The 27,210-nt window shown below is 49.0% G+C and overlaps 2 protein-coding genes and 1 long non-coding RNA gene across 3 annotated transcripts in view; 2 read left to right on the forward strand and 1 right to left on the reverse strand.

The window, feature by feature from the left end:
* Nucleotides 1-14,413, reverse strand: LOC131275011 (cystinosin-like). The gene is given in 12 exon segments (XM_058283757.2): nucleotides 1-113; nucleotides 115-158; nucleotides 161-205; nucleotides 491-608; nucleotides 2,803-2,973; nucleotides 4,117-4,236; nucleotides 4,324-4,423; nucleotides 6,003-6,134; nucleotides 6,252-6,355; nucleotides 9,105-9,189; nucleotides 10,489-10,567; nucleotides 14,338-14,413. Coding segments are annotated over 12 exon segments (1,101 nt in total). The 5' UTR covers nucleotides 14,399-14,413; the 3' UTR covers nucleotides 1-71.
* On the forward strand, nucleotides 2,969-15,380 carry LOC131275012 (uncharacterized). The gene is made up of 2 exons (XR_009182371.1): nucleotides 2,969-3,427; nucleotides 13,370-15,380. It is a non-coding gene; the product is annotated as an uncharacterized lncRNA (long non-coding RNA).
* Nucleotides 15,381-19,357: 3,977 nt separating this feature from the next.
* Nucleotides 19,358-27,210, forward strand: part of SHPK (sedoheptulokinase) — a 37,986-nt gene continuing 30,133 nt past the window's right edge. The window contains exon 1 of the mRNA XM_058283756.2: nucleotides 19,358-19,543. Within this exon, the coding sequence (XP_058139739.1) occupies nucleotides 19,376-19,543 (168 nt within the window). The 5' untranslated portion in view covers nucleotides 19,358-19,375. The remainder of the gene's footprint in view (nucleotides 19,544-27,210) is intronic.

The raw sequence follows: 27,210 nt of genomic DNA on the forward strand, positions 1-27,210 counted from the left end.
GCACTCCAGACCACTTCTCTAGCCTCTGCTGGGCTGTAGCCTTCCCCAACCAGTGCCCAGGGTCCTGGGTGCTAGTCCAGCTGTTCATACCCTGGTCTCTTTCTGTACAAGACAGAAGTGCTGGATGAAGAAGACGATATCGAAGAAGATGGAGAAGAGCCGAGTCCAAACTTGGTTGGGTCCCCGAAGATCAGTGTCCACTGGTCTGTTAACATCCAGAGGAGAGGGAACTGGTTTTAGATTGGCAGCCCTAAAGCAGCTGGAGCATGGTAGGGTGATGGGGGGTTGGAGAGGGTTCCTTCACTGCCCAGGGAATCACAAATCCTCCAGTTGTAGCTGCAAAGACCCCTTAGCTGACTGTCACCTTGGGGTCTGGGTCAGCTTGGATTCCCAGGCTTGCGTGGTCTAGGTTGGGGTCCCAGGAAGGCTGGCCCTGGCCAGCACCCCCAGCCCACCTGGTGGCCAGCAGGTGACCTGCTGGCTGACTCACCATTATTGTAGGACTGGAAGAACATCTGGAGGAGGCTGAAGCTGCCCCCAGTGAAGTCCAAGAGCACATTGCCGATGCTCCAGCCCTCAGTGCTTTTGTAGTAAAAGTTCATGTAGACCTGGGGTGGGTAGACAAGACGGATGGAGGATGGTGAGGGGGCTGGGCAGCTGCCTCATGAGCCTTGTGACCTTCACTCCAAACAAGAGTGGCTCTAATTCCTCCTCCACTCACGTGCCTGGGCCTTGGATCAAGGAATGCGATGACCTTTGGGTTGTGACGAGCCTTGGTCAAGGGAAACAGCTTGGACTGGCCTGGGGTCTCATCTGCAAGCACAGCAAAGAGCCCTCCCTCATCGCCTCCCTGCACCTCACAACTCCAACAGACGGAGATGGCACTGCCTTCTTGAGTTTCCTCATCCTTCTTCATCCTAGTACAAAGCTTTATCCTGGCTTTCCAGCAAATGGTTTTTTCGCCTCCAGTGAAGGTTCTCCCCAGGCTCAGCTGGACTTACTGTTTTGAAGAACATGGGCTGGGAGTCAGACTGCCTGCCTTGGAATTCCAGCTCCATCACCAGAGCTGTGTCACCTTTAGGCGGGTTCTTTGACTTCTCCCCAGCCTTAGTGTCCTCGTAGAGAGGAGTTGAGAGCCCCTCAGCTCGGGCTGGGCGCCCCTGCTATCTTAGGCTCCCCAGGTCTCGTGGGTGGTAACCCTGGACCTCCCCACTCTTCTGGCTGCCCCTACCACATCCTTCCTCCAAGACCACAGAACCCCCGGGCTCCTCTGGCCAGCACTGCCTTCTGCCTTGCCTCGGCCTCTTTAGGTCCTCTCCTAGTCAGCCAGGGTCAGGGCCCTTTCTTTGTCCTGAGATTCTCTCCTGCCCTCTTCCACACTCACTGCCACCTCTCCAGTTCCCAGTTATTCCAGCCTCCCAGGGTTCCCAGCCCCAAGCCTCCCTGCACCCCACTTCCCTCAAGACCTTCCCAACTCAAGCCTTCCTCCCCAGCCCCTGGGACCGGGCCTACTTTCCCAGCCTCAACATTCCTGGCGCTGCTCAGCCAGCCAAGGCCTCCTTGCCGCCTCCCCACCTTCTGCCTGTGCCTTTGTGGCCCTCCCATTGGCCAAGCAATGAATGCTCACTCATCCTTAAGGATCTGTCTCTGTTTCTATGTCCTCCAAGATATCGGCCTCATCCCCCAGTCAAAATGCTCTCTTCCTCAGAGCCCACACAACCCAAAGTTCCCAGGGCTGGGGAAGCTGAAAAGTGGCCTTTCCATTCGAAGTGGGGTGAGTGAGATGAGGCCCTGGATGAAGGGGTGGAAGTCTGCAGTTGGCAGCTAGTTGATATTTGACCTCATCCTAGACCACTGGTGTTTCGTATGCAGATGCCAGCCGCAGGGAGGAAGTGTTTGGTTCTAAGAGCCTGGATCTGATAGGACTGTCTGAGGAGCCTCTAGGGGCCCTTGGCCCACAAGGAGGCCCCTGGAGGGGACCCCCAGGAAGGCATCTCAGCACGGAGTGAAGGATGCAGTCAGTGGTGAGCTCTCTCCAGTCTCCCCTGCTTATCCTGTTGCTACTTGTAAGCGGTGTCAGGGGTGGTGACAGGGGCAGTGGCAGGAGCAGAACTGAAGGCTTGAGGAAGGCCTAAAATGGAGAAGGGGAATGACATGCTGGCTTGCAGCTATGTACTCCCAAAAACAGGTTCTTAATCTTACTCCATTCCTGAGGGTGTGAACCCATTGTAAATAGGCCCTTTTGCTGGGGCTGCTTCAGTTAAGGCATGGCCCAACCAAATCAGACTGGGTCTTAATCCTATTACTGGAGCCCCTGTAGAGAAGGTCACAGAGAGAAGCCATGGCAGAAGCAAGAAGCTGGAAGTCAATGGAACTCAGAAGGAAAAGGAGAAGACACTGCCGTGTCCATTGCCATGGGATGGAAAAGTCAAAGGACCTCCAAGATTGCTGGCCAGAAGATACTGACCCTGGAAGGAAGCAAGTCTTCTAGCCTCTGAAACCATGAGCCTAGACATTCCTGTTGTTAAGCCAATCCATCGCACGGCATTTGTTATCGCAGTTGGGAAACTAAAACACCACGCTCAGCGCTGAGTGTGAGGTCAGAAGTCTCCTGACTCCCTCACGGGATTCCAGGAGCCAGGGACGAGCTGGTGGCCATGGTGGGCTTTCTGCTCAGTGCTGCTCCTGCTGGGCTCACCTCCCCTGCCAGCCAGGAGCTGCCCTTAGGAGCAGAGCCGGGGGTCTGTGCCTCACCCCTCTCATGCTACTGGACATGGAAAATGAGGAAGGCTCTGGAGGTACCTGGGGAAAATACTTGACCAGCGTGACCGCGAGCTTGATGTAGGAGAAGCAGAAGAGGAACTGCAGCCACGTGGTCGCTCCGACTGCAGCCACAATCATGGTGATGAGAGCAAAGAGCCACAGCAGCACCAGGAAGCCGATGGCAGGCCGAGACACACGCTGGTTGCCTTTCTGAGGATGAGAGTGAGGGGCAGGGGGCACAGAGAGCCTGGGGTGACAGAGCCACTGCAGGGTCTCAGGCAGGGGATTGCTGGGGGTGGGTGGGCTGAAGGGGAGAGCATGGAGGGTGAGCACTGGCCCTGAGGCTGCCCATGTAGGGGAGGCCAGCTCTGGCCCTGTGGCCGAGGAAATGCAGGGGGGGAGGACAATTGCAGAGCCAGATGGGCTCTGGCTGGGGTACAGAGTGAGTCAATGGCTGGGCTGGCCTGAGCCACCGGGCCCCCAGCGGGTGGGGTTATGTCCCCAGTGCTGGTCACACCCGTTTTACTCTCCAGGGTGTCCAGCTCAGTCCACCTTGGACTTCCCAGGTACGTCCAGAATGGCAAGAACATCTACTCTCTGCTCCCACTCTGCAGAACTGGGTGCCTGCTCAGAGTTCATTGGGAAGGAGGCCTCACAGCCAAGGGTAAGGAAAGCCCGAGGGTGCATGAGATGGGGGGCAAACAGCCCTGGCTGACCTGGTGTGTGTGAGGGACCCCCCGAGGTAGGTGGTGCAGCTGTAGGAGGTGAAGGCAAAGCTGGCCACATCAGCTCTCTCCGGAAAACCCAGCCCTGACCTTCCCCGGCCCCGTGCTCTCCGTTGGCGAGTGCTGCCACTCAGCGCTCCTCACGCCTCTCCTGAGTCTGCTCCCCACTGGCCCCCTGGACCCCAGGCACACCCAGCTGCCCATAGCGCCTCAAAGGGGAGGGCACCACTCCCTGCTTCTTCTTTATCTCCAGGGGAAAGTAACTCATCTGTGGACTGCATCTTGGCAGTTCACCATTTACTCCTCCCTGGCTGGGTTTAGGGCCTCCACTCTGACTCCACGCGCTGCCTGAGCTTCCCCGTCCAGCACGGCTCAGACTGCTGGGTCCTTACTGCCTCTCTCTGTGTCCCTCACCCCAGACTGGGAGGACCCCGAGGGCTTGGACTCGTATGGGGCCCCCTGTGCCCCTGGTAGGGCCTGCCGTATTATCTGGCACTGGCACGTAAGTAGTGAAGGCACGAGCACACTTCCTTTCTGAGGGTCTCGGTGTCTTCTGGAACACGGCAGGTGTGGGTGGGTGGTGGGAGGCACAGGGCAGCCCAGCAGCCTGTGGAGGGGCCCCTCTCACCTCGTACAGGAAGCACTGCACGATGACAACGAGGGTGAGGACGACCGCGTGCAGGCTGAAGAAGACGTCGTTGCTGTCCACGGGGATCACGCCGTTGGGGTGCTGGATGAAAAACTGCTCCTGTTTGGGGGTGGAGAAACGGGGTGGTGAGGGGCAAGCAGGCCATGGGCCTGCGTGGGTGACTGCGGTGGGCGGGCAGCGCATTACCTTGATGTAGGGCACCCAGAGGAGGCCGACGTTGAACACACTGTAGGCTACAAACCCCGTCAGGTTCAGGGCCACGAAGTCGAAGCTCAGGCCAACGACGCTGGGGGAGGGGTCAGGCAGGCAGGTGAGGCCGGGGTGGGGGGAACGGGACGGGGAGAGCGCACGGGGAAGGAGGGCTGGTCCCCGAGGAGGGCACTGTCCTCACGCCCCTCTGACACCACAACGGTCGCCACCTGCCTCCCTCAGTGCCCTCTCAGTGCCCTCCTTCTCACCTTCCCTACCCCTCTCCGAGGTTTTGCTGCAGAAAGGGAGCCTCTCCCTCATGGCTCCCAGGCAGCAGCCCCCTCGGAGGCCCACGTGGCTAGGTGACTGCAGTAGAGCTCCTGTCCCGGCTGCACAAAGATGCAGACCTAACTGCGGGGGACGGGAACGCCTTTTTGCCACTTTAGCCAGAAGGGCCACTTTCTGCTTTTATCAACAGGCTGTGGAAGCCCTGGCCACAGGGGACCCTGCCTTGGCCAGGTGGGCACATTCACAAACTCAACAAGTATATATTGAGAGGACACAATATTCTCGGGATTACCAGGCTCTTGGGGCTGAGAATGAGCCAGTTCCGGCCCTCCTACTGAAACTGCCCCTTACCAGCCCCTTTGAGGCCACCACTTTCTAACCCACTTTCCCCGGTGGTCCCTGAAGGAAACCCCCAGCTCTCCGCTTCCCCTTCCCATAGTTTCAGGTAGCTCAGAAACGGCTGTCAGGAAAGTGTCCATGTGACAGAGTGGCTGGGGGGAGAGGCTGTGTCAGGAGCAGACACCAGGCCGGGGGGCTCTGCTCTCTGGGCCCTGGGAGGGGTCGACTGAAAGGGGGATGTCTGCACATCAGGTGGGCAGGCAGCCTGGGCGCCATGCTGTGGGTCACCAGTACCCTCAGGGCTGACCGTGCCAACGATCCCCCCAAATGACTGAACTGCACAAGCAGATGACAAACAGGAGTGAGTGAGTGGAGAGCCTCCCACGGGAAATACCCCGGGCAGTGAGGAGGAGACCCAGGGGGCACAGGTGAGGCAGCCCCGTGCCCCGACAGGTCCGTGGGGTAAGGACCGAAGCAGGGGAAGCCCCAGGAGAGGCCGCCCTCCCCTGGGCTGCTGTGGCACTCCATCCCCACAGGCTGAGGGCAAGTTCACAGGAAAATCCTCTTCCTTTGGAGAGATGCCTCTCATGGTGAAGAAGTGCCTATGAATTGGTACCTGGCACCGCAGGGCTACCAACCACCCCAGCCACCAGGTAGGCTTGGCCTGCATGCCCGCCTGAGGTCTGAGGGGCTCAGTGGGCCCATTCTGTCTTTAAAAGGGCCGGGGCTGCTTAATCTCTAAGGCTAAAGGATAAGTCTGGCACCACCGCATGATTTGACAATTCTTCTTTCTGGACCAGAAGGGCGAAGGGCAGAGCAGAGTCAGGGCAAACCTCCCACCCGGCCTGGACGCCGTTTTGCTGCTTTCACGGGGTGAGGGACCAAACGCCCAGCACCGATGTCCTACCCCAGGCTCTTGGCGACAGCCTTCAGGCCGGGACGGGAGCGGCAGAGGAGGGAAGCCTGAGGAGCAGCTGCAGGCAACCACGCTGGGACGCCCGGGGCTCACCAGCCCCAAAGGGATCCGCACACCAAGCTCAGCCTGTTACCTTTTCCGCCTCCAGTTCTTGATCACCTGAGGATAGAAGGAGACGGACCAGGCCACAAAGTAGATCCAGCCGATCACCTGGTTTATGATGCTCACGGTGTTGCTGTGGATCACCAAGAAGCGTATTCTTGGGCTAGAAAGGGATTTGGGGACAAGGATGAGTTGAGGCTAGACTTCTGAAAGAAGTGTCCCCCACCCCACTGCCTCCCTTCTTATCACAGAATGCCCCCCTGGGCCGAGGCCAGCCTACCCAGGCTGTGTGGAATGATTTCCATGCAGATAAATGGTAAGTTGTCCAACATTTTGAGACGTCACTTGAAAAGAGGAATTTGTCACTCCGGGAGGCACCACGACCTATTAGGGAGACTCAGTTCAGTTGGGTGCCACACACAGACGGCCCCTCCGAATGCCCAGCCCCCAGCCCCAGGCTTTGCACTACGGAATGGAGGGACAGCTCAGACGGGCTCCCTGTCTTCACGGAGCTGGCTGACCAAGAAGGGAAACAATGGTCCGACCCACCAAGTCAAGTCTGCCTCCCCGCCATCTCTGTGTTAATTTCTGTGCAGAACAATGGCCTTGATTCCAATGGAAGGTGGGATGGCTCCCTCCTGGTGAAGCCACTATGCAAATTATTCCCCCTCTCTGATCTGTTTGCTTATCTGTAAAATGGGGATAATGAACTACATGTCTGCCCAATATTTATTAAAAGCTCTGCTCCAAGGAAGAGTACTTGGAGGCCTGTCTGCCAATCACTCCCCCTGATAGTCCAGTTCTCCCATGGGGGCAGGGAGCTGGAGGACACCTCTACAGAACAACTGTGCCACCTGACCCCATCTGTTCCCTAGAGAATGCTCTGGCCCCACCCTCTACTATACTGTGTGATATTAAGGGAACGCCCACCCATGCAACTCATTCTCAGAGAATGCTCTTCATTAGGTTTCAAGGCTTCTTTATGAGGACGCTTGAAACACTGTCTTTTGGTCTTAGCCTCAGAATCAGGGGCTTTGCCAGAACAGCTGAAATGGTGTAAGTGGCTGCTGCCAAGCCTAGAGTCCAACGTACAGTCTGCATTTTGCAAGGTACCTCTGCTGTTTTGTTTTCCTCTCACCTAGTTTTTTAAATTAGGAAGTTTTTCCTTGAAATATCGTTTGCATTATTTGTAAATGGCAACTAAATCCCTTCTGGAACCAGGCAGGGAAAAAATGACCGATAGGAGGCAGAATGCAATCTTAACTATCACTACCTCTCACTGTGTGCTTTCTAGGTGCCAGGTGTAATCCTGGACACTTTGTGCTTGCTGTTGCCTTTTAATCCTCACAACCCTCTCATGCAGACATTATTAACCCTATTTCTATGAATGAGGAAACTGGGACATGTCTGGGTGAGGTGCCTCATGTCAGGCTCCTGAGCTGCCTGGCCCCTGAGTTCTAACCAAAGGTTAGGGAGTGGACAGGAGCAGTTAGAGCTGGATTGGGGGTGGGGGGGCGGGGGAGAAGGGGCAGTAAAGCCTGAGTCTGGAAAGGTAGGCGGGTACCCATATAGGTCATCCTATAAATGGACCTGCCTCTGATTATTAAAAAAAAAGTGTTTTAAAATTGGACTATTAGCCTTTAAGCAGCAAAGTACACATATCACAGACTAATGCAATGCTCACACACTGAATATGACCAGCACCCAGATCAAGAAACGGAACATTTCCAGCACCCCAGAAGCCCTGTTCGGCTCCCTCCCAGTCATACCTGATCCCCAAAGATAACTGCTACCCTAACATCATAGATAAGTTCTGTTTGTGCTGCACTGTACAGACATGGACTCATATGGCTCAGGCTCTTTTGCCAGGTTTCTTCTACTTACTGTTGTTTGACTTTTACCAAATTTTAAAAGATGATTCTTTCACTTAGATGTTTGGCCCTAATGGATCAGTGTCCATTTCCCTGAGAATCTAATTGTGATCTATGGATCAAGCCAGACCTCAAGAGAGCTGAGTGCTACAGCCAAGTGACTTTCTTGCCCTGTGCTCTGGCTGTATATCCTTAGGCAGGAGTGTGGGAAGTTATGAGAAATGGCCTTGCTAATGATGTATGGGTTCCTTCAGGGGATACTCTGAAACTTCTCTCTTAGCAGTGCTTTTTTATTATTTTTTAAAGACATTACTTATTTATTTCTCCTCATCCCCTCGTTGTTTGCATTAGCTGTGTCTGTTTGTTGTGTGCTGGTCTTCTCCAGGAGGCACTGGGAACCAAATCTGGGATCTCCCATGTGGTAGGCAGGAGCTCAATCACTTGAGCCACATCCGCTTCCCAGTGCTTTATTGTCAAGATCACAGATTCCCAAACTGTCGTGACAGATCATGCTTGCTAGAGAGCGCCAAGCTAACGTGTAGCCCATCGCTATACAGGCACTTAATAACACACAGGCACTTAAAGTGCCTCACGAGTATCAATCTCATCCCTGGATTCGTCTATTTGTTTTAACCCTTATTTACCCTCTGGGTTGGTGCCTTCCCTATTTATGGATTACATCCTGTTGAACAGTAACTGGCTGGCATCCTTGGTGAAGAAGAAGCAAGGGACACAGAAATAGATACATGTATAAGGGCCAGGAATGGTTATCACTGTGATACCAGCCTCTGGTTCTGGGTTTTAGCAATGACACCCCAGCCAGGTGTCTCAACAGTGCTTCTCAAGCTTTAAGGCAGCCACTAGTTGCCTGGGGCTCCTGCTAATATGCAGATTTTGAATCAGTAAGTCTGAGATGGAGCCCAAGATTCTGCATTTCTAAAACGTTTTCAAGGAAGCCCAATGCGGTTGGCCCATGGAATGCCCTTTGCACAGCAAGGCTTTAGAAAATTTCTCCAGCGTTTTTAAAACCATTTTTACTCATATTTCTTAAGGCTGTCTTACCAATTCCACCTACATGGAAAAAGCATAAAATGTCTATCCCCAAAAAGGCCAACAGGTAAAAAATCAGACTTCTAGAATGATGGAACAGGGGCAGCCTCATGGTCTAAAGATAAGGTGGCTTATTCCCACAAACTCTTAAATGGAGATGTGTTTTTTGTTACCCAGCATTTCTCTATTCATCAGTCAGATTCATTACTTACTTCATCAGGGAGCTCAAGGATAGTAATGTTTTTTGAACGAAATGTGATTTCAAAAGTGATCACCAAGGTTGCATTTAACGGATGCCTATGGAAGACAAGAGCTGGATTACTAAGAAGTTGGTCATTGGGAGATCTCAACCAACCCTCTGGACTTCACCTGGGGCTGTCATTCCTCAAGCAATTAGGGTTAGGGAAAGTTGTGTGCTTGACCCCGAGGGCTAGAAGGGCAGAGTACCTGCTGGTCAGGTGTTTCTATCTTTATCAGGTAGAGATGTCAGGTAGGGGAAAGGTGAGGACAGGGGAAGAGTGGAAATTGGCTGTAAATGCCAAATGAGGTGTCCAGGGTGGGAAGGGCCCCGGCATCCTGCACTGATGGGAAAGGTTGCCCAGAGGAGCTCAGATCTGAGCAGAGATTTGCAGGAAGATCAGGATTTGACCAACTAAGGTGAAGGCACTCCAGGCAGGGCATGAGAAGGGAGCAGGGTGTCCCTGTCCAATTGGATATGGCAGACATGCAGGCTGGGAGTGGAACATGTGAGGATCCCAATCCAGGTTTAGAGCCTGGAGTTAATTTGGAAGGCAGAGGAAAGTCACTCCAGGGTTCTAAAGAGGGGAGAGAGAGTGGTGGTAAGAGGATGACTTGTAAGATTTACCAGGTGTAAAGATGGCAGGCGGGAGCTGGGAATGGAAGGGCAGGCCTGAAGGGGGCCTAGGTACCAAAGTTCTGGTTTGAGATCAGACCTCCTGTGGTCCCAGGAGAAGTGAGAAAGGGGGAGAGTGGTCCAGAGAAAAGGACAGGTTCTAAATCTTCATCTAAGGGAATCCTCATGGCTGGGAGGCAAGAGTAGGGCAAAGGCAGCTGTGGATACAGAAGGCAGAGGCAGGCTCTTGGCATAGTCTGGACTAGGTCGGGACCCTCAGGCCTGAACCAGATATCCACAAGGAAGACTGGACCAAGACTAAGCATGAGAGTTGTGTGACTGGGATCCACCTGATGTGTCACTTCTGCTTCGGGCTCCCTATACAACCTCACAAATGCTGGTCAGCAGCTTAGCTCCTTGCCCCCTGACCTTCAAGGCTCTAAATAGGCAGTCTTGGAAAGGGCCACTTTGAAGGTCACTTGTGGACTCTTCTTGCCTGAGGCTGGGGAAGAAGACTCCCTTCCTCCTCCTCCCAGCAGAAACAAAGATTCAGTGAGGGGTGTGGGGGGGTCCTACTTTGGGACCTCTACCTACAGCCAGTACTTCTCTTTCTATGGCTGGGCTTATAGATAAGAGGCCAAGAGCATTCCACTTGAAATGTGACCAGACAGCCAGGGATTCAGCCCCGAGCAGGTCATGGAATGACAGTGGGGCTGAGCACAGAGCTGGGCCTGGGAACTTACCGAAGAGTGATGTTGACATTGGTTGAGCTGCCATTTTCCAGCTTCACAACAGGAGGAACAGTGAGGTTGATGGTTGACTCTGGCAGGACCCAAATCAATGATGAGTGATTAGGTCAGAGAATTCAGGCTCACAGGAGAAAGTGGGATGAGGGCCCCTGCATCTAAATTTGAGTTCTGATTCTTGATGACCCCTAGTTCTAGGTGGAGACATGGAGGTTCTGAGAGGTTAAGTGATGGGACTGGAATCCCAAGGCCTCATTCTGTTCTTTCCTCTTATGCTGCCAGAGATGGAGCCAGGGGAGGGCACAGGCCCGAGCAGAAAATGTTTCCTTCTCCCCCTCCTTCTGACTGGATCTGAGGGTCTGTGGTTGAGTTACTCAGAAATATTTGAGAACCCTGGGTCCCAAAACGTGTTGCAAGGAATTTGAGTCATGATCTGAGACAGGAAAACAAGGACTTTCACCTGTTCTAAAGAATCCCCTTGGGTTCCCTTACTACCTAACTCAGTCCATTCACTGAGTGCCTTCCTGAGGCCGAATACATTAAGGCACCAAGGGAAGAATGGTGAACAGTACACATCCTTCCACTCTCAGGAGTTTTTTCTCAGCATTATGATGTTTAGACAAATAGGCCCCCTGGGGAGGTCTGGGAAGTACTGAGAAGCAACTTGGCCACAGAGCACGGCCGAATGAGCCGCTCTCACCTCTTCCTGTGTTTGTTTGGGCAGCCCACATCCCTGTCCAACCTCAGGCTCCCAGCACATGCTCCACTGGCCCAGCTCACCTCCCTGGCCTCAAACCCTGACTCGGTATGTGCAGGCTGGAGAGCATGATCACGAATCTTGTGCTCAACGTTGATGAAAATGGTTCTTCCAAGAGTAGAGGCTGCAGGCAGAGCCCAAGTCTCCCCCTACCCAGACCCCTCAAAGGCAGAACATGAGGAATGGAGATGTGAGGTTTTAGATGCTCAGATTGGAAAGGAAATTAAGACGACCTGATTCAACGTTTACTCTGATTCCCCTCCTCAATACCCCAACCCAGCAAGTTCTCTTCCTCTGCCTGGACATCTCCAGGGACGGTGACCCCATCTCCTCCGAGGGAATTGCCTCCCTGGAACCTGCCCCCACAGGTCTGGCTCTGCTACGGGGGCCCAGCAGACCATGCCTCTGCTGCCTTCACCCTGTGCGTGTGTGTGCAGATGGAGGCTCTGTCCCCTGGAGCTGCAGATGTCTAGGCTCCTACAGTTCAGGGTCTCCGGTCTTCCCTAGATCTGGCTGCCTCTGTCTGGATGGGTAGACATTCCCACCCGGGCCCTAGCAGAGGTCAAGCTGCTCAGAGAAGAAGAGGATACCCCCTCCCTTATGTGCAGACTCAGGACCTGGTGGCAGTTCCTTCTTATTCCATACTGACTGCTCTGATACTAATCTGAGGTTCTGTCTTGGGTTGCTCAGCCGGACAAATGTTGGACTTATTGGACCCTGCCTGTTAAATTTTACCTAATAAGCAGAGGCCCGCATTTGATAAGCAAGTTCCTGTCTCCACATGCCTGACAAGACGGCAGCCAGGCCAGGAATGTGGGATGCTGTCTGCGAAAGTGATGCCTCTGCTGGGACAAAGGTCAGCATATGTGGGAGAGCGACAAGGCCTTCACACTTTCCAGAGTCTTTGCATTTTTAAATTAAAGAACCATATCAGGGAACTTTGACTTCCCTTCATTTATTACCACCCAAGACAGCTCACTCAGTAGCTGAGACAGAGCTCTGAAGTCACAAGTTGTATCCTGGCTCCAATACTTCCTAGCTGTGTGACCATGGGGAAGGTACTTAACTTCTCTGAGCCTCATTTTCCTCACCTGAAAAATGGGGAGAATAACAAGACCTATCTTGTGGGTTACTGTGAAATTAACACTTTCTACACAGTCTGGTAATCAGTAAGGACTAAGTATAATAATTGTTAGTTATTATTATTATCACTATGCCTTAATTGCAGGGTGTTTTTAGCCCAAGATGGAAGGTTTTTAGGAGGTACGATCATGAGAAAGGACATTTTAAAGTTTGCTCTAGGTTAGGCGTCTCTGTGGACCATGTGAGAATCACCAAATGAATCACGAGAGCACCCCAGTTTCCCCAAAGAGGCTCTGCTCTTTTTAACTATACCTCCCACTCTGTACCCCGCCCCAGGCCAGCCACGCTGCTCTACTGACAACTCCCCTTTTCTAGAGAGGTGGGTATTATTATTCCTATTTTAGATACAAGGAAACAGAAGCTCCCAAGAGGGAGAGTGTCTTGCCCACACCTGGGACATGGTGGAGGCAGGGTTCAAACCCAGGCCTGTGTGCTTCCGAGCCCAGGTTCTTGCCGGCCACTAGGCCACTAGGCCACCCTTCCTCAAGGTTCCACTGAAAGCAGTCAGGACAAAGTACTCAGAAGGCCAACACCTCATCTACAGTCCTCAGTGATTTCTCCTCAAAGCAAAGAGAAGAGAGCATGGTAGAACGGGGTTAGAAACCCAATCCCAGTTATGTGATTTTATGGTAGCTTCCTCTCTTCTTTAAAGACATTCCAGGGAAGGAGGCAAGGTGATATAGCTATGTGCTGGTCCCAGCTTTGTTACTTTCTAGTTCTGACTTTAGGCAAGAGTTCTACCCTCTCTGGGCCTCAGAGTTTTCCTTCCGCAGAAGCAGGGCAGTGGCTGGATATGTGGTTCTCTCCCAGGGGAGTACGTTAGAATTACTAATGGAAGTTGTAACGCGAACTTGGATGTGGCACAAATACCCAAACACACAGATGCATACACACTTGGGCCTCAGTCCTGGAGAATATGATCCAGCAGGCCTGGAGTGGGACTCTGGTATCTATGTTATTTGTTTTTTTTTTTAACAGGTACCCCCAGGTGACCTGCGGCACAAGCTCAACTGAGAAATGCTAGAGTCTTTCTCAAAGGTCTGAAGGACCCTTCCTTTCTTGAAAATTGCTTATCCACAAGATGTGACTGCAAAGTAACCTGACCAGATTGTCTAACAAACCCAGTAGAACTGATCAAATAACTGTGTCTACTCTGAGATTCAAGAGGCCGATAACTTCTTGGGAAACTCCCACAGGATTTGTGTTGTTTATATAAGGATCATTTGAAAATCTCCAGCCAGAGATTTAAAGTTATATTAGCTTTTTGGCAATAGCCAAGCCCATGATAAAAATAATAGGCCCCTGGCATTCTTGGAGAGCTAGACACAGCTCTTTTCAGAAGGAATTCCAGAAATGTTTTGGGCAGTGGGAGAACTGCTGGAATGATGTGGGCCTGCAAGGGGCCTGCTTCAAGGACAGGCCTCACCAGATGGGAAATCCTGATGTATTTCTCGACAACCGACTTGTGTTCTTTGTGGCCCTAGCTCTGCTTCAGCTGCTGCATCCTGAGTTTTCTCATCTTACCAGGGGATCCCCCTGGGATGTATGGGTGGCAGATCAGGCCACCGAGGTTCGTCACCTCGCCAGCCTCTGCAGCATCTCCCAGGACCCGCAACGCATGCTGTGAGGTCCAAGGGCAGGGTATTAGCCTTTCTTTATAAGGACCACCCCAGATTTTGGGGCTCCACAGTCTGACTTCTAGGAACCAAGTGCTGATTTTGGTGACCCAAAATCCTGGAGCAGAAGGCAGTTATTTGTGGAGCCATCTGGCTCCTTGTAAACCTCCTGGGCTTCTGTCTGTTCCATCAGGCCAGTGTCTGGCCAAGGGGCAGGTGGCATCTGCAGTGATCTGGACAGTCGTAAACCCCTGGCTACAAGAGATCAGTCTACGCACTCCGTGGTCACCATTTCCCTCTGCAAAGTTGATGACCCATTTCTAAACTTACCACATTTCTCCACAAACTTCAGGGGAAAAAGGATGAAAATAAGCAGCCAATTCCTTATCATGTTCTTCAATTTCAAAGAACTAGGAAAGAAAATAAACAGCAAGAGAAGTTGTTAAAGCTCAATCAACTGTGTCAGGTGGACAATATGCCAACGGGAAGTGTGGCACAGGACAGCTCATAACGGACTTTCACTTCATACCTGTGACCTCACAGGCTGTGCATCACAACCTCAGAGAAGAGTATCCTTATCTTTCATTGGTAGATGGAGAAACAGGCTCAGAGCAGCTAATTGGGTTGTGTAAGGGCCCACTCTGAGGAAATGGACAAAGACCTGAATTTTTCCCTCTTCAACTGCTTCCTGCAATGTGGTTAACAGATAGAAAGAATGCAGTTTTCTTGGCTAGTAGGTTTTGTTTTTTCTTCTTCAAAAAGTTATTAAAACTGTGGTCGAATATCTGTGAACCCATAAAACTAACAATTCCATTTTGTGTCCTGGGATGAGAGTCCAAGGGCTAATGGCACCAACTGACCCTAAGCCATTTTTATTCGACAAGTGTCAGCTCTCCAGGACTGACAGGGATCACTCCTCATGGGGACACAGGGATGGACAAGCTCAGAGCTGGCCTGGAGCAGCTTGGATCTAGGAAGGGCGGCAGCCTGCTGCATCTGCATAACCCCACCACATGGCAGGTGAACCAGGGGTCAAGCTGGGTCAGATCAGCTAGGAGGCCTATGCCGTGGTCTCTACGTGCAGCCTCAGTGGACAGTGCTCAGGTCTTCCCAACTTGACCGCCTCTGGGGTTCCTGCAGCCTGAGAGGAGATCTGGGAGCGGTCTGTATGGAAACATCCCTGTTAATATTCTGCCTTCAGTTTCTCAAATGGCCTCCTGGAGCCCTTTGACTCTCCCCCCGCCTTCTGCCTCAAAGAAGTCTACCTGACTCTCCAGCCTGTCTACCTTTACCTGCCCCCATCTCCTCGGGGGGGCCTCCCTTGCCTGGTGCAGCTCTCCCTGATCCATTAAATCTTTTTTTTTTAAACTTTATTTCAACTTCAAAAAACAAATAACAGACAAAGGGCAGCTTAACAAATTATGGAAGCATTACTCTAAAAAATCCTGTCCAGGCACATTTATCTTATTTAAACCAAAAAAACAAACTAAATTGTTTCTCCAGTGTTCTGAAAGATGACCAAATGAGCACAGATTGGTGAAATGACATGACCAGGGTCTCCTTGTTAATGATGAAAAAAAAAAAAGTTGATCATATTCACATCTCATAAAACTAAATCCCACTTTTTTTTCTATTTTTTCTTTGACCTTTAGCATTGACATAGTACCTTCTTTGCCTTTGCTATAAAAAAATACATTATTTACTATAGTCTATAAAATTACATTAGTTATATTTTTCCCACGAATCATCATATTCTTATCCTGTAATAGACATTCTTTTTTTTCATATTCAATATTTGTTTTTTCCTTTTTAAACTTTATTTCTCTCCCCCCCCCCGCCCAGTTGTCTGCTCTCCGTGTCTATTCGCTGCGTGTTCTTCTGTGTCCGCTTGTATTCTTGCGTGGGGCAGCTCTCCTTAAGGGTGCACTCCTTGCATATGGGGCTTCCCTATGTGGGGACACCCCTGTGTGGCAACAGCACTCCTTGTGCGCATCAGTACTGTGTGTGGGCCAGCTCCACAGAGGTCAGGAGGCCCTGGGTTTTTACCTTGGACCTCCCGTCTGGTGGGCAAATCTGCTTCCCGTGGGACATTCTTCTGTATTATTAACCACAATCTCATCTACCACTGAAATCACTACATTATACTATCCTCTAGCAGTTTTTCAATTAACATTAACCTCCCAAGACTACCCATTTCAGCCACAATCACATGTATAAATTAGTAGTTTTAGTCATACCCACTATAATGCGAAACCATCAACTCTATCCATTTCCACATATTTATAATTGAACTTATTAAGCATTCTACATACATTCAGCATCAGCTCCCCCTTTTCAACCCATATTCTGTCTCCTACTAAGCTATATTCTATAGTTTAACTCTCTTAAGTTTATTCATTGTATTTAGTTCACATTAGTGAGACCGTACAATATTCGTCCCTTTGTGTCTGGCTTATTTCACTCAACGTAATTTCCTCAGGATTCATCCATGTTGTCATAAGCATCCCAAGTTAATTTCTTCTTACAGCTGAATAGTATTCCATCGAAGGTCTATATCACATTTTGTTTATGCATTCAGTGGCTGATGAATGCATTAGGCTGTTTCCATCTTTTAGCAATTGTGAATATTACATCGATGAACACTGGTGTGCAAATATGTTTGAGTCCATGCTTTCAGTTCTTCTGCATATATTCCTGATCCATTAGATCTTGCCCTAGGAGCTTTCCCATCTGCTCTGCATTGATTTCCTTATCTTCCGGCCTCCTCTGGAGGCTCTGCCCATGGTGCTCTAACCCGATGTTCCCTGATCTCCACTTTCTGTATTCTGACATGTGGGGAACTGCTCTCCTGTATATATAGAATGGCTGCCCTCTCTCGCATGCCACTCTGTGCTCCTCGTATCTTCTACATGCCCTGAAGTTCAGGTTTCAGTTTGTTTCCTGGGAGAGTCTGGGTTTTCCTCTGGGCAGATGCAGAATCTGGCCTAACCAGCTTCTCTCTCATTCTGCAGGAACAGAATGTAAACTGAGAAACTCAAACACTTGGTCAGCAAAAGTTCCTCAGCCCCAAAGGCTGAAACACCTTGGACGAAAGATGTCAGAGCAGTTAGAGTAAAACTGAGAGATAAGTCAATTAAAACGTTTAAAAAAGGGTCAGATTAATAATTATGCACTACAACTATAACAGTATTTTGTGAAAGCTACAAGGTAGAAATGGACACTTCAGGCCACTGGGCTCTGTTGAGCATGCCCTTCTTCCCATGAAAGTCCTAACCATATTCCAGGTGTATAAAAATGCTCCAGGATATCTCCCTTCCCTCCCAATCACTTACTCCCTCCTTGCAGGAACAGAAGTTAGGGATCTCTTACAGTAACTTCCCTTTGCCAGGAATCCTAGTCAGTGGTGCCTTCTGTTCTACAGCCTGGAACTCCGTGGGTCTCTCTTCTTTAAAGGAGAATACAGGTTGTTGCTAGGAATGTGTGCCTGGAGATAAAAGACTACACAGGTTTGAATCCGACTTTCCCTCCCCTGCATGCTACTTAACTTTCTCCAGCTTTAATTATTCCATTGTGAAAACTAGGACAGTAATACCTACCTCATAAGACTTAACTGATGGGAAGTGGACTTGGCCCAGTGGTTAGGGCATCTGTCTACCACATGGGAGGTCAGCGGTTCAAACCCCAGGCCTCCTTGACCCGTGTGGAGTTGGCCCATGCGCAGTGCTGATGCGCGCAAGGAGTGTCCTGCCACGCAGGGGTGTCTCCCGCGGAGGGGAGCCCCACACACAAGGAGTGTGCCCCGTAAGGTGAGCCACCCAGCGCGGCAGCCTGTCCAAGAATGGCGCCGCACACACAGAGAACTGACACAGCAAGATGATGCAACAAAAAGAGACACAGATTCCCAGTGCCGCTGATAAGAATAGAAGCAGTCATAGAAGAACACATAGCAAATGGACACAGAGAGCAGATGGGAGGGGGGAATAAATTAAAAAAAAAAAAGACTTAAATGAGAAAATGCACTTAAGCATGTATTCTCAAAGGGGATTAAAATTGGTGGAGGGGGGAGGGAAAACTTTAGATATTACAATGGTTTGTGATCCTCCAAAAGGCCAGAGTAGAGTACATAAATGATAAAGAGTATATCATTGGCATTAAAATGTCATGGTGTTGGGGGGTGATTAGGAAAAAAAGTCTAAAAGGCTTGGGGTGTGTGTGTGTGTAATAACTTAAAGAAAGGTTTAGAAACACTGATTGGTTACCACTGTTGCCTAGGACACGTAGCAAGCTTTCACTAAGTGTAGGCTGTTATCATCTTCAATATATTACTGAAAAAGGCAGGACTCAGCTGTCCACCCCTTTCTCTAGGCTGAAAGTGGGAGGCCAAGGCGGGGGTCTCCTCCCACCCAGTATCCTGGAGCCCAGCACGGTGCTCAGCACGTCCACAGGAGCTCCGGGAAAAGTCCTCTGAGTGCCTCCTTTCTCCAAAGCAAACTACAAACTCTCCGACCAGAAGACAGGCGGTAACTGAGCAAAAAGCGAGGGAAAGACCCAGAACTGCAGAGGAGTAGAGCCACCCACACCACCTCGGTAGCCCCGTGTCCCGGCCTCCGCTCACCATCACCCGGGCCCTTCAACTGGAGCCACCTCCTCTGGATGGAGGCAGGGGACAGAACCCAGGCTCGGCTGGGGGGACTGGATGCGCGGCAGGTTCCGCATGGACTTTGCTGTACCAATCTCTGAGCCTCAGGGGTTCTGTCTGGGAAATGGACAGGAGTCCGTCCGGGACGCGCCGACTCTCACCTGAGACCCTCCCAGGCTCTGGGGACCGACCTCACAAGGCGCAGCAACCTCAGGTCAGGTGCAGCTCCGGGAGGTGTTCGGTGCCCCCGGCCAGCCTGACTTTGTGCGAGGGTGGGGCAGAAGTCACCTGACCCGCAGAGTACCGCGCTCGCGCGGTGCGCTCTGGGAGCTGTAGTTTTTGCGAGTCTTAGCCAGACAGAACCAGGCAGAGCTGGGGCGGCGGGGGACACAGACGCCCTGGCAGAGCTGGGTACTCGTGGATAAGGCTGGAGCCCCTTCTAGGCACACAAGCGCTGTTGGAACCATCGTCGCCTCTCAGCGAACCCTGCGCTGTAAGAGTGAGCCTTGGTCCCGCCTTCCGCCACCTGTCCACCTATAGCCGGGCCCGTCACGAGTGATGCTCCTGGGGTCTTCCCTCGTCGGCCAATGAGAAGTCGTGGAGACGCCATGTTGAGTGTGGCTGAAGGACTGTCGGGTGAGGCCCGGCCTGGTCGACAGTGTCGGGAGTCAAGTGTGCGAGAGGGGCTGGTTGGGGCAGCAGACCGTAGCTGCGTGCGACACCACGGCCATGGATGCACGGTCGGTCATTCTCGGCATCGACCTGGGCACCACGTCTGTGAAGGCGGCCCTGGTGGAGGCTGCGCCGAGCGACCCATCCGGGTTCGTGGTACTGGCCAGCTGCACCCGGGCTGCGCGGGCTGAGGCGGCGGCCGAGAGCGCGGCAGCCGGGCCCCAGGTGAGGCAGCGCCGTGGTGCCGCGCCGCCTCCAGGAGCCTCCGGGCAACCCCCTTCCTCTTCAAAGGAGGCCTCGCTGATTGCTTCAGCCTCCCTCACACCTCCTTCCCGCAAAGAAGTCTGCCTGACTGCTCCAGTTTGTCTACTTCCGCCTGCCGCATCTCCTCCCAGTACTGCAGGCCTGCTTGCATCTCTCCTTGATCTGTTAGAGCTTGTCCCAGGATTTTCCCCGTCCCCTTTGCACCTATTTCGCCACTCATTGGCCTCCTCTGGGGACTTGCCCTCGGCGCTCTAACTCTGCTCTCTGGTGTCCACTTTCTATACCTTACCCTGTTCCCTCTCTCCGTGCCGTTCTCTGCCCCTCACACCTGCCATGTGTCCTCAAATTCAGGATTCAGTTTGTTACCCAGGACAGAGTCGGGGTTTTCCTCCTGCCTAACCAGGTCCTCTCTCATTCCATAGGAGTGGCATGTCAACTGAGAAATACTTGATCAGCAAAAGTCCCCCAGCCACAAAGACTGAGACACCTTGGAGGAAAGATGTCAGAGCAGATACAAAGACATTGAGAGAGAAGTCGATTAAAAAAAAAAGAGAGATCAGATTAATTATACACTACAACTAGTGTCTTGGGAAAGAACCAGGTAGAAATGACAATTTCACAATAGGCTCTATGGGTAGATGTAGGTTCAGAAAGGGTGTCAATTCTCAGAGCTAGATTCCATTGATTTCCTGAAAACATGACTATGTTCAGTTCACTGAAAACAGGAATTAATGTCAAGGAACTTTCTGTTTCATGACTTTCTTTTTCTGGGCCTCAGCTTGTTCTCCAAATTGAAATAGGTGGCCTCTAAGGCCCTTTACAGCTATAATTCTCAATTTTCTGATCCCAAGTTCCATTCCCAAGAACTCTGTATATCATAAGCTTCTTAAAAATTATATATATATTTTTTTCAGGTAGAGAAGTGTACAGAAAAATGATGCAGAAAATAGAGGTCCCATATACCTGCCCTCCCCTCGGCTCCCCAGTTTTCTGTTATGCATTAGTGTGGTAACTTTGTTACAATTGATGAAAGAATATTGTAATGATACTATTAACTCTAGTCCATAGTTTACGTTAGGATTCACTGAGTTATTTTTCCTAAGTGTCTGGGTTCAGAGCTCTTTTTATTCAGAAACATTTTTCAGAGGATAAAGATTTCAGCAGCACCTTGCATTTTCATAGAAGTTTTCAAAATTAGTTTTTGGGGGTATCAGGGTATCTTAGCATGATTATCTCACTTCAAGGACTATGGAATTGAGACAGAATCTGCTCTGATCCTGTGGGGGGAGATGAACAGAGCTGGATTGCAGGAGATTGAGTTTAGGCAGTACCCTTTTCTCTTGAAGCAGGGCTGCTTATAGAGAAACTGCATGTCCCCCCACTTCCTCCAGAGCTCAGCTGGTTGTACTTACGGACATATCCAGTTTGCCACACCTGCCTAATGAGGGGATCAGATGGGACCAACAACAGCCCCCCTCGCATCTTCCACACGTGGATTCTGCTCTGGGACAAACAGCCTTGCTGTAATTTCATCCATTGCAGGGTTTCCCAACCTTTGCCACTATTGACATTTTGGGCTGGGTAACTAATTCTTGGTTGTGGGGGCCTGTCTTGTGCATTGTGGTATGTTTAGCAGCATCACTGGCCTCTACTCACTAGATGTCAGGAGCAGCCTTAACCCCCCCTGCCCCCCCCAACTTGTGACAATCAAAAATTTCTCCACATTCCCAAATGTCCTCTAGGGGACAAAATCACTCTGAATGAGAACCACTGATGCCTCAGTTCTTATCTCATGTCCATGCTTTCACACTCAACAGAATTGTGTACACTAAGGCGGAACATGGCAGCTGTGTGGAAAGTCAAGTTTTTAGATATTTGCAAATTTAACATACAAGGACTTCTGAGGGAGATTCTGTGATGCCTCAGTTATTTTTTTTGTCTCTGGGCCTTAGGTTCCTCATCTGTAAAAAGTTATGCATGTGGGGGGTAGGGTGGGGGTGGAAGTGGGATTTAAATCAGTTCCTAAGAACCTTTTTCAAATCTAAAGTTCTAGAATGTGATCTTGATGTAGACCAACTGATATTCTCAGCCGAGAAATGGGGACAATGCCTTCCCTGTGACATTCTGGGTATGCCCTTTGCCTGTCCAAGAGCTACTTCCTGATCACATTCACCCCTAAAACTCAGCTAACTGCTGTGCACCTCCTCCTCTTCTTCACTCCCATCCAGTAGGTCTCTTTCTTCACCACCTCCACCTGACAGCTCACCCATCTGGGCCCGTTTTAAACAGCGGCTCCATTGTTCTGGTATAATAGATCATTTTACTGCCATGTGGGAACTCTAAACCAGCGATATCCAATAGAAATGGCAGTCACAAATATGAGCCACATGTGTAACATTCAATTTGCTAGTAGCCATATTTTTAAAGTATAAAGAAACAGGTGAATTAATTTTACTTGGCCCAATTAATCCAACCTATTCTGACATATAATAACCAATATAAAAATCGACAAGTATTATGGATGTAGCTCAGTGGTTGAGCTCCTGCTTCCCATGTATGAGATCCTGGGTTCAATCCCTGGTACCTCTTTAAAAAAAATTAACAAAATATTGAACATTCTTTTTTTCATACTAAGTTTGAAATCCCCAGTGGATATTTTATGTTTACAACACGTCTCAATTCAGGCTAGCCACATATGGCTAATGACTGCCTTATTGGACAGTGCAGATGTAAACAAATGTCTCTTCCTTGCCACTTTTTCTTCTCCGTTGGCTTCTTTCTTCTCTTTGGGGGAATCATGCACAACTGTGTACTTCCTCTTTGTCTTTCATGGTCAGTTCTGCCCTAGTCTCTCCTCCACATCCGTGTTAAGACCTGGGGCCTCCTCCTCTGCTTTGTGCTCCTTCACCACACCTTTCCCCAGGTTAACCTCCCCCTCCTCCCCTTCCTTCTTCCTCCTCCCTTGTTCTTGCGTCTTATGAGCCAAGAGCTGCTCCTAACCAGGGCCACAGGCTCACAGGGCTCAGGGCTCCTACCAAGGTGGGGACGGCTGTTCTCTTTGGAGGGAAGTGAGAAGCCTGAGGGCTCAGTCTTCAGACGCTGTTCTGGGACCATGAACTTTTTTAGTTCCCCAAAGAACAGACATTTATTGAGAACTTAGCCATTCTCTCTTCCCCATCCTTTCTTCTGAATTTCTGTGGCTCCTCCTAGTTGTTAAATATGTTTATTTTGTGTCTCGTGGTGATTTTTGTGTGGTGGAAACAATTTACTTTGGTTGAAATCAAATAAGTATTCAGTTTATTCAATTGAGAATGCTAGTTCTTAAGCAACTAAATTTAGCTTTTAAAGCTTTCTCCATTTTTAACCATTTTTTAAAATGTCTTTGAATAATACTTAATATTATTTTATAATTATAGTTAAATACCTTAGCTGTTTTAAAAGGCAGTTATACATTTAATATATTTTCTTTTTTAGGTACTTCATTTGATTTAAATCTTTCCAGAATACTTTATTATAAATCTAGTAAATTAAATGTATAAATATGTAACGGAGGCAAGTTAGTATAGGAGACAGGGAAGGCGACTGTTCAGAATATTGTTGTAACAACTGGGACCCGCCTGGTCAGAGCACAGCCACGAGACCCCACCCGGAAACCCCCTGAGGGAAGGCAGCTACTTGAGAACAAGGCCGAAATGTCCACCAAGCCCCCTGTCATGAGGTCCCATTTCACATTCTCAGGCTCAAAAGAAGCCTACCCATTAGTTCCCTGAAAGCTAACAAGTGAAGGTAGAAAGGCAACCTATCAGGACAGTGAATAGCTGAGATGCCTTCTTTTTTTTTTTTTTTTTTTAAAGATTTATTTTTATTTATTTAATTCCCCTCCCCTCCCCCGGTTGTCTGTTTTCTGTGTCTTTTTGCTGCGTCTTGTTTCTTTGTCCGCTTCTGTTGTCGTCAGCGGCACGGGAAGTGTGGGCGGCGCCATTCCTGGGCAGGCTGCTCCCTCCTTTGCGCTGGGCGGCTCTCCTTATGGGTGCACTCCTTGCGTGTGGGGCTCCCCTACGCGGGGGACACCCCTCTGTGGCAGGGCACTCCTTGCGCGCATCAGCGCTGCGCATGGGCCAGCTCCACACGGGTCAAGGAGGCCCGGGGCTTGAACCGCGGGCCTCCCATGTGGTAGACGGACGCCCTAACCACTGGGCCAAAGTCCGTTTCCCGAGATGCCTTCTTAATATGGGGAAAGGGGAGGAGGAAAAGACTTCAAAAGGCCTACCCTGGAGGCCCACGCATGAGTCTCACCCTGTAGCAGGCCTGTACCCATGTCTCAGGTGGGTACTACCACTTTTCTTATTTCTGAATAAACTCTTCACTCCCTTGCCTACCCTATGGCGTGTCCTTAAATTCCCTTATGCGACATAGCCAAGAAACTAGAACCCAGAGAGTTCCGCTAATGTCACCCTTAGGGGCTCTTAAATGTTTCAAATCCTTTCGTAAATTTAGTGAGATTTGAATTTATAATAAAAAATCTAAATCAGCTACTCAATTTCACATTTTAAATTGAAATTGCAAGGGTATAAACTAGGCCAAATCCTCTGAAACATGAAAATTTACTTAAAATATCAAATACTCAAAGGTTCCTTAAACACAGATACACTGTATTAATAACATGGGTTTGACTCTTTTAATCATGCAAATATTTTCCAGTCTTCCCACTTTGAATTATACTTATTCATCAAAAAAACAGTTACATCATCTGGCTTGCTTTCCCAAGTGAGTAATTTACAATAGCCTCCTTAGCTTACTGAGGTTTTCTGCTCTTTAGAGGCATCTCCTGGAAGGATTTGGGATTCTGGAGACCTATTTATAGTCTACAAGAAGAACCTCACAATTTAAAGAAAGAGAGGCTCATTGAACCCAAGTTTCTTAGGTTTGAGTCACATTATTGCCTAATTTTGAAGTTGTATTAGAGTCTGTAAGGCACATCCATTTGGATTTTCTGCTTGACTGAATTTGACATTTCTTTAACTCTAAAATATCTAAGTACATTTTTCTGTCTGACTCTGAAGACCTTAGAACTTGCCAGAGTCCTGGATTCTTTTCATATTCTTATCTCTGAGGACCACTTGACTCATATATATTAATATGATAGTAGATTAGATTGTGCTTATCTCTTGTGACTTTGTCTTTCAAGGTTATTAGGTCAAGAAAAGTTTTTAATGAGGGACATAGAAGAAAAGTCGACTTTCCACCTTGGGGTCCTTGGGTTCCTGCAGGAAAAGATGGTGCTGACTTTCTTGAAGCTCCTCTCCACCTCTGGAAACTCTGCAGTATCAGTCTCTGTCTCCCTTTTGCCCTTGCTTAGTTAATTTTCTGTAAACATGGCTCCTATGATTCTACTCTCCCATTCGGCAAGCCCCAGAGGCTCCATGTTTCCTTCAGGAACACGTTTCCTCATGCTGGGGCTTAACCTCTGCTCTTTTCAGCCTCATTTCCCATCACCCCACTGGTGCTGTGCCCTAAATGTGCTCTGCTGCTTCCTTGCCTGCCTTCCCTAGGTGGTTTTGAAATCTTTCCTACTTGATTTTAGTGGTTCAGTAGACATTATGAACAATTTGCACCTGACTCTTAATGTACAAACTAAAAATCTAAAAAACCATGTAGTTGTTATTTTTTTCTAAAGTTATTCCATTGACTTTCCAGTTTAAAATTTGGAGGAAATTTTCCTTAACATGACATTGAGAGGACATCTTCAAATGTTGATTGGCTGTTACAACATAAGTAATGCTGTAAGTTACAGCCCAAATAACCATAATGCTGATGATATAACTAATTCACAATTTATCATGCACACTACATGTTCAAATTTCCAGTCTTTCCCAGAACATAACAAAGTTATTAGAAAAACTGGACTGCCATGACTAAAGATGTTGCAGAGGGCAAATAGTTCTGGCAGGGAGAGCCAGGATTAGGGAATGCTTTTCTTTAAGAAATAATTCTACTTGCGGAATTGTAACAAATGTACCACACAAATAAAAGATGTTAATGGGAAAGTGGGTGAGTGGGAGGGTGTGGGGTATATGGGAATCCCATATATGTTTTATGTAGCATTTATGTAATCTAAAGTTTCTTTTTTTTCCTTAAAGATTTATTTATTTCTCTCCCCTCACCCCCTCCAATTGTCTGCTCTCTGTGTCCATTCTCTGTGTGTTCTTCTGTGACCGCCTCTACCCTTATCAGTGGCACCAGGAATCTGTGTCTCTTTTTGTTGCATCATCTTGCTGTGTCAGTTCTCCATGTGTGCAGCACCATTCTTGGGCAGGCTGCACGTTCTTTTGCGCTGGGTGGCTTTACTTACTGGACACACTCTTTGCAGGTGGGGCTCCCCTACGTGGGGGACACCCCTGCGTGGCACTGCACTCCTTGTAAGCATCAGCACTGCACATGGGCTGGCTCCACACGGGTCAAGGAGGCCCGGGGTTTGAACCGCGGACCTCCCATGTGGTAGGAGGACGCCCTATCCACTGGGCCAAGTCCGTTTGCTGTCTAAAGCTTCTTTAAAAAAAAAAAAAAAAAAATTAAAAAAAGAAATAATTCTACTAAAAAACAACCTGGGAATGGAAGTAATTAAAAATATTCCAGACATGTTAAATGCATGGCTGTGACTCCAAATTGTCATATATGCCCTGTATTATAGGACATAAAAACTGTTCCTGTCCCCCAACCTATGGAATGTTAAGTTGTCACCCAAGATAGTCAGAGCCTCCTATAATTCAATATCTCAGTATTTTCTGGTTGTGGCACAAAACAAACAACCAGCAAATGATTTTACTTCTTAAAAAAAAGCATTTAGACTTTAAAAATTGGATGAGATTGGAATGCCTTCTTAAAAATGTTCTTAGAGTTACTAAAAAACTTGCATTTACAAAATAGTTGATAAAAATATTCCTCCAGATTTTACAAGAAGGTAGACATGGACTGCTGATAAGACCTGGTATATGATGTTAACCAGACTTGGCTGCCTTTTCTTTTGCTTCAGCAGAGGCTGAACTCTCCTCATTTTCAGTTTCTTCATTTTCTGCAGGTAAGTCTTCTTTAGTTTCTTGCTTAAAACCTTTTTACCCTATTTTCCTTTTGCTTCCCTTTTTTTGCACTTTTTAAATTTTATTTTTTTGAGTTAATTTTTTATTTTTAAAGAATCTTAGGTTACATAAATTTTACATAAAAAATATAGGGATTCTGGGACTGGATGTGGCTCAAGCTGTTGAGTGCCCACCTACCATGTGGGAGGTCCTGGGTTTGGTTCTTGGTGCCTACTGAAAAAACAAAAACAAACAAAAAGCAAAACAAAGAAAAAAACCAACTCAGGGAAGCTGATATGGCTGAGCACTGGATTCCCACATATGAGGTCCTGGGTTCAAGTTCCAACTCCCAGTACCTCAAAAAAAAAAAATTGGGGGTTCCCATATACCCCCCTCCCTCCCCTCCCACACTTTCCCCATTAACAACATCTTTTATTGTTACAATTGATGAACACACATTGAAGCATTGCTACTTTGCACCACACAATTTTAAATGTTTTGACAAAATTTATAATGACCTGTGAGTGATTATAAACATTTTGTCATTGTAAT

This window comes from Dasypus novemcinctus, chromosome 21 (genome assembly GCF_030445035.2).
Source record: "Dasypus novemcinctus isolate mDasNov1 chromosome 21, mDasNov1.1.hap2, whole genome shotgun sequence".
NCBI classification, from domain to species: domain Eukaryota; kingdom Metazoa; phylum Chordata; class Mammalia; order Cingulata; family Dasypodidae; genus Dasypus; species Dasypus novemcinctus.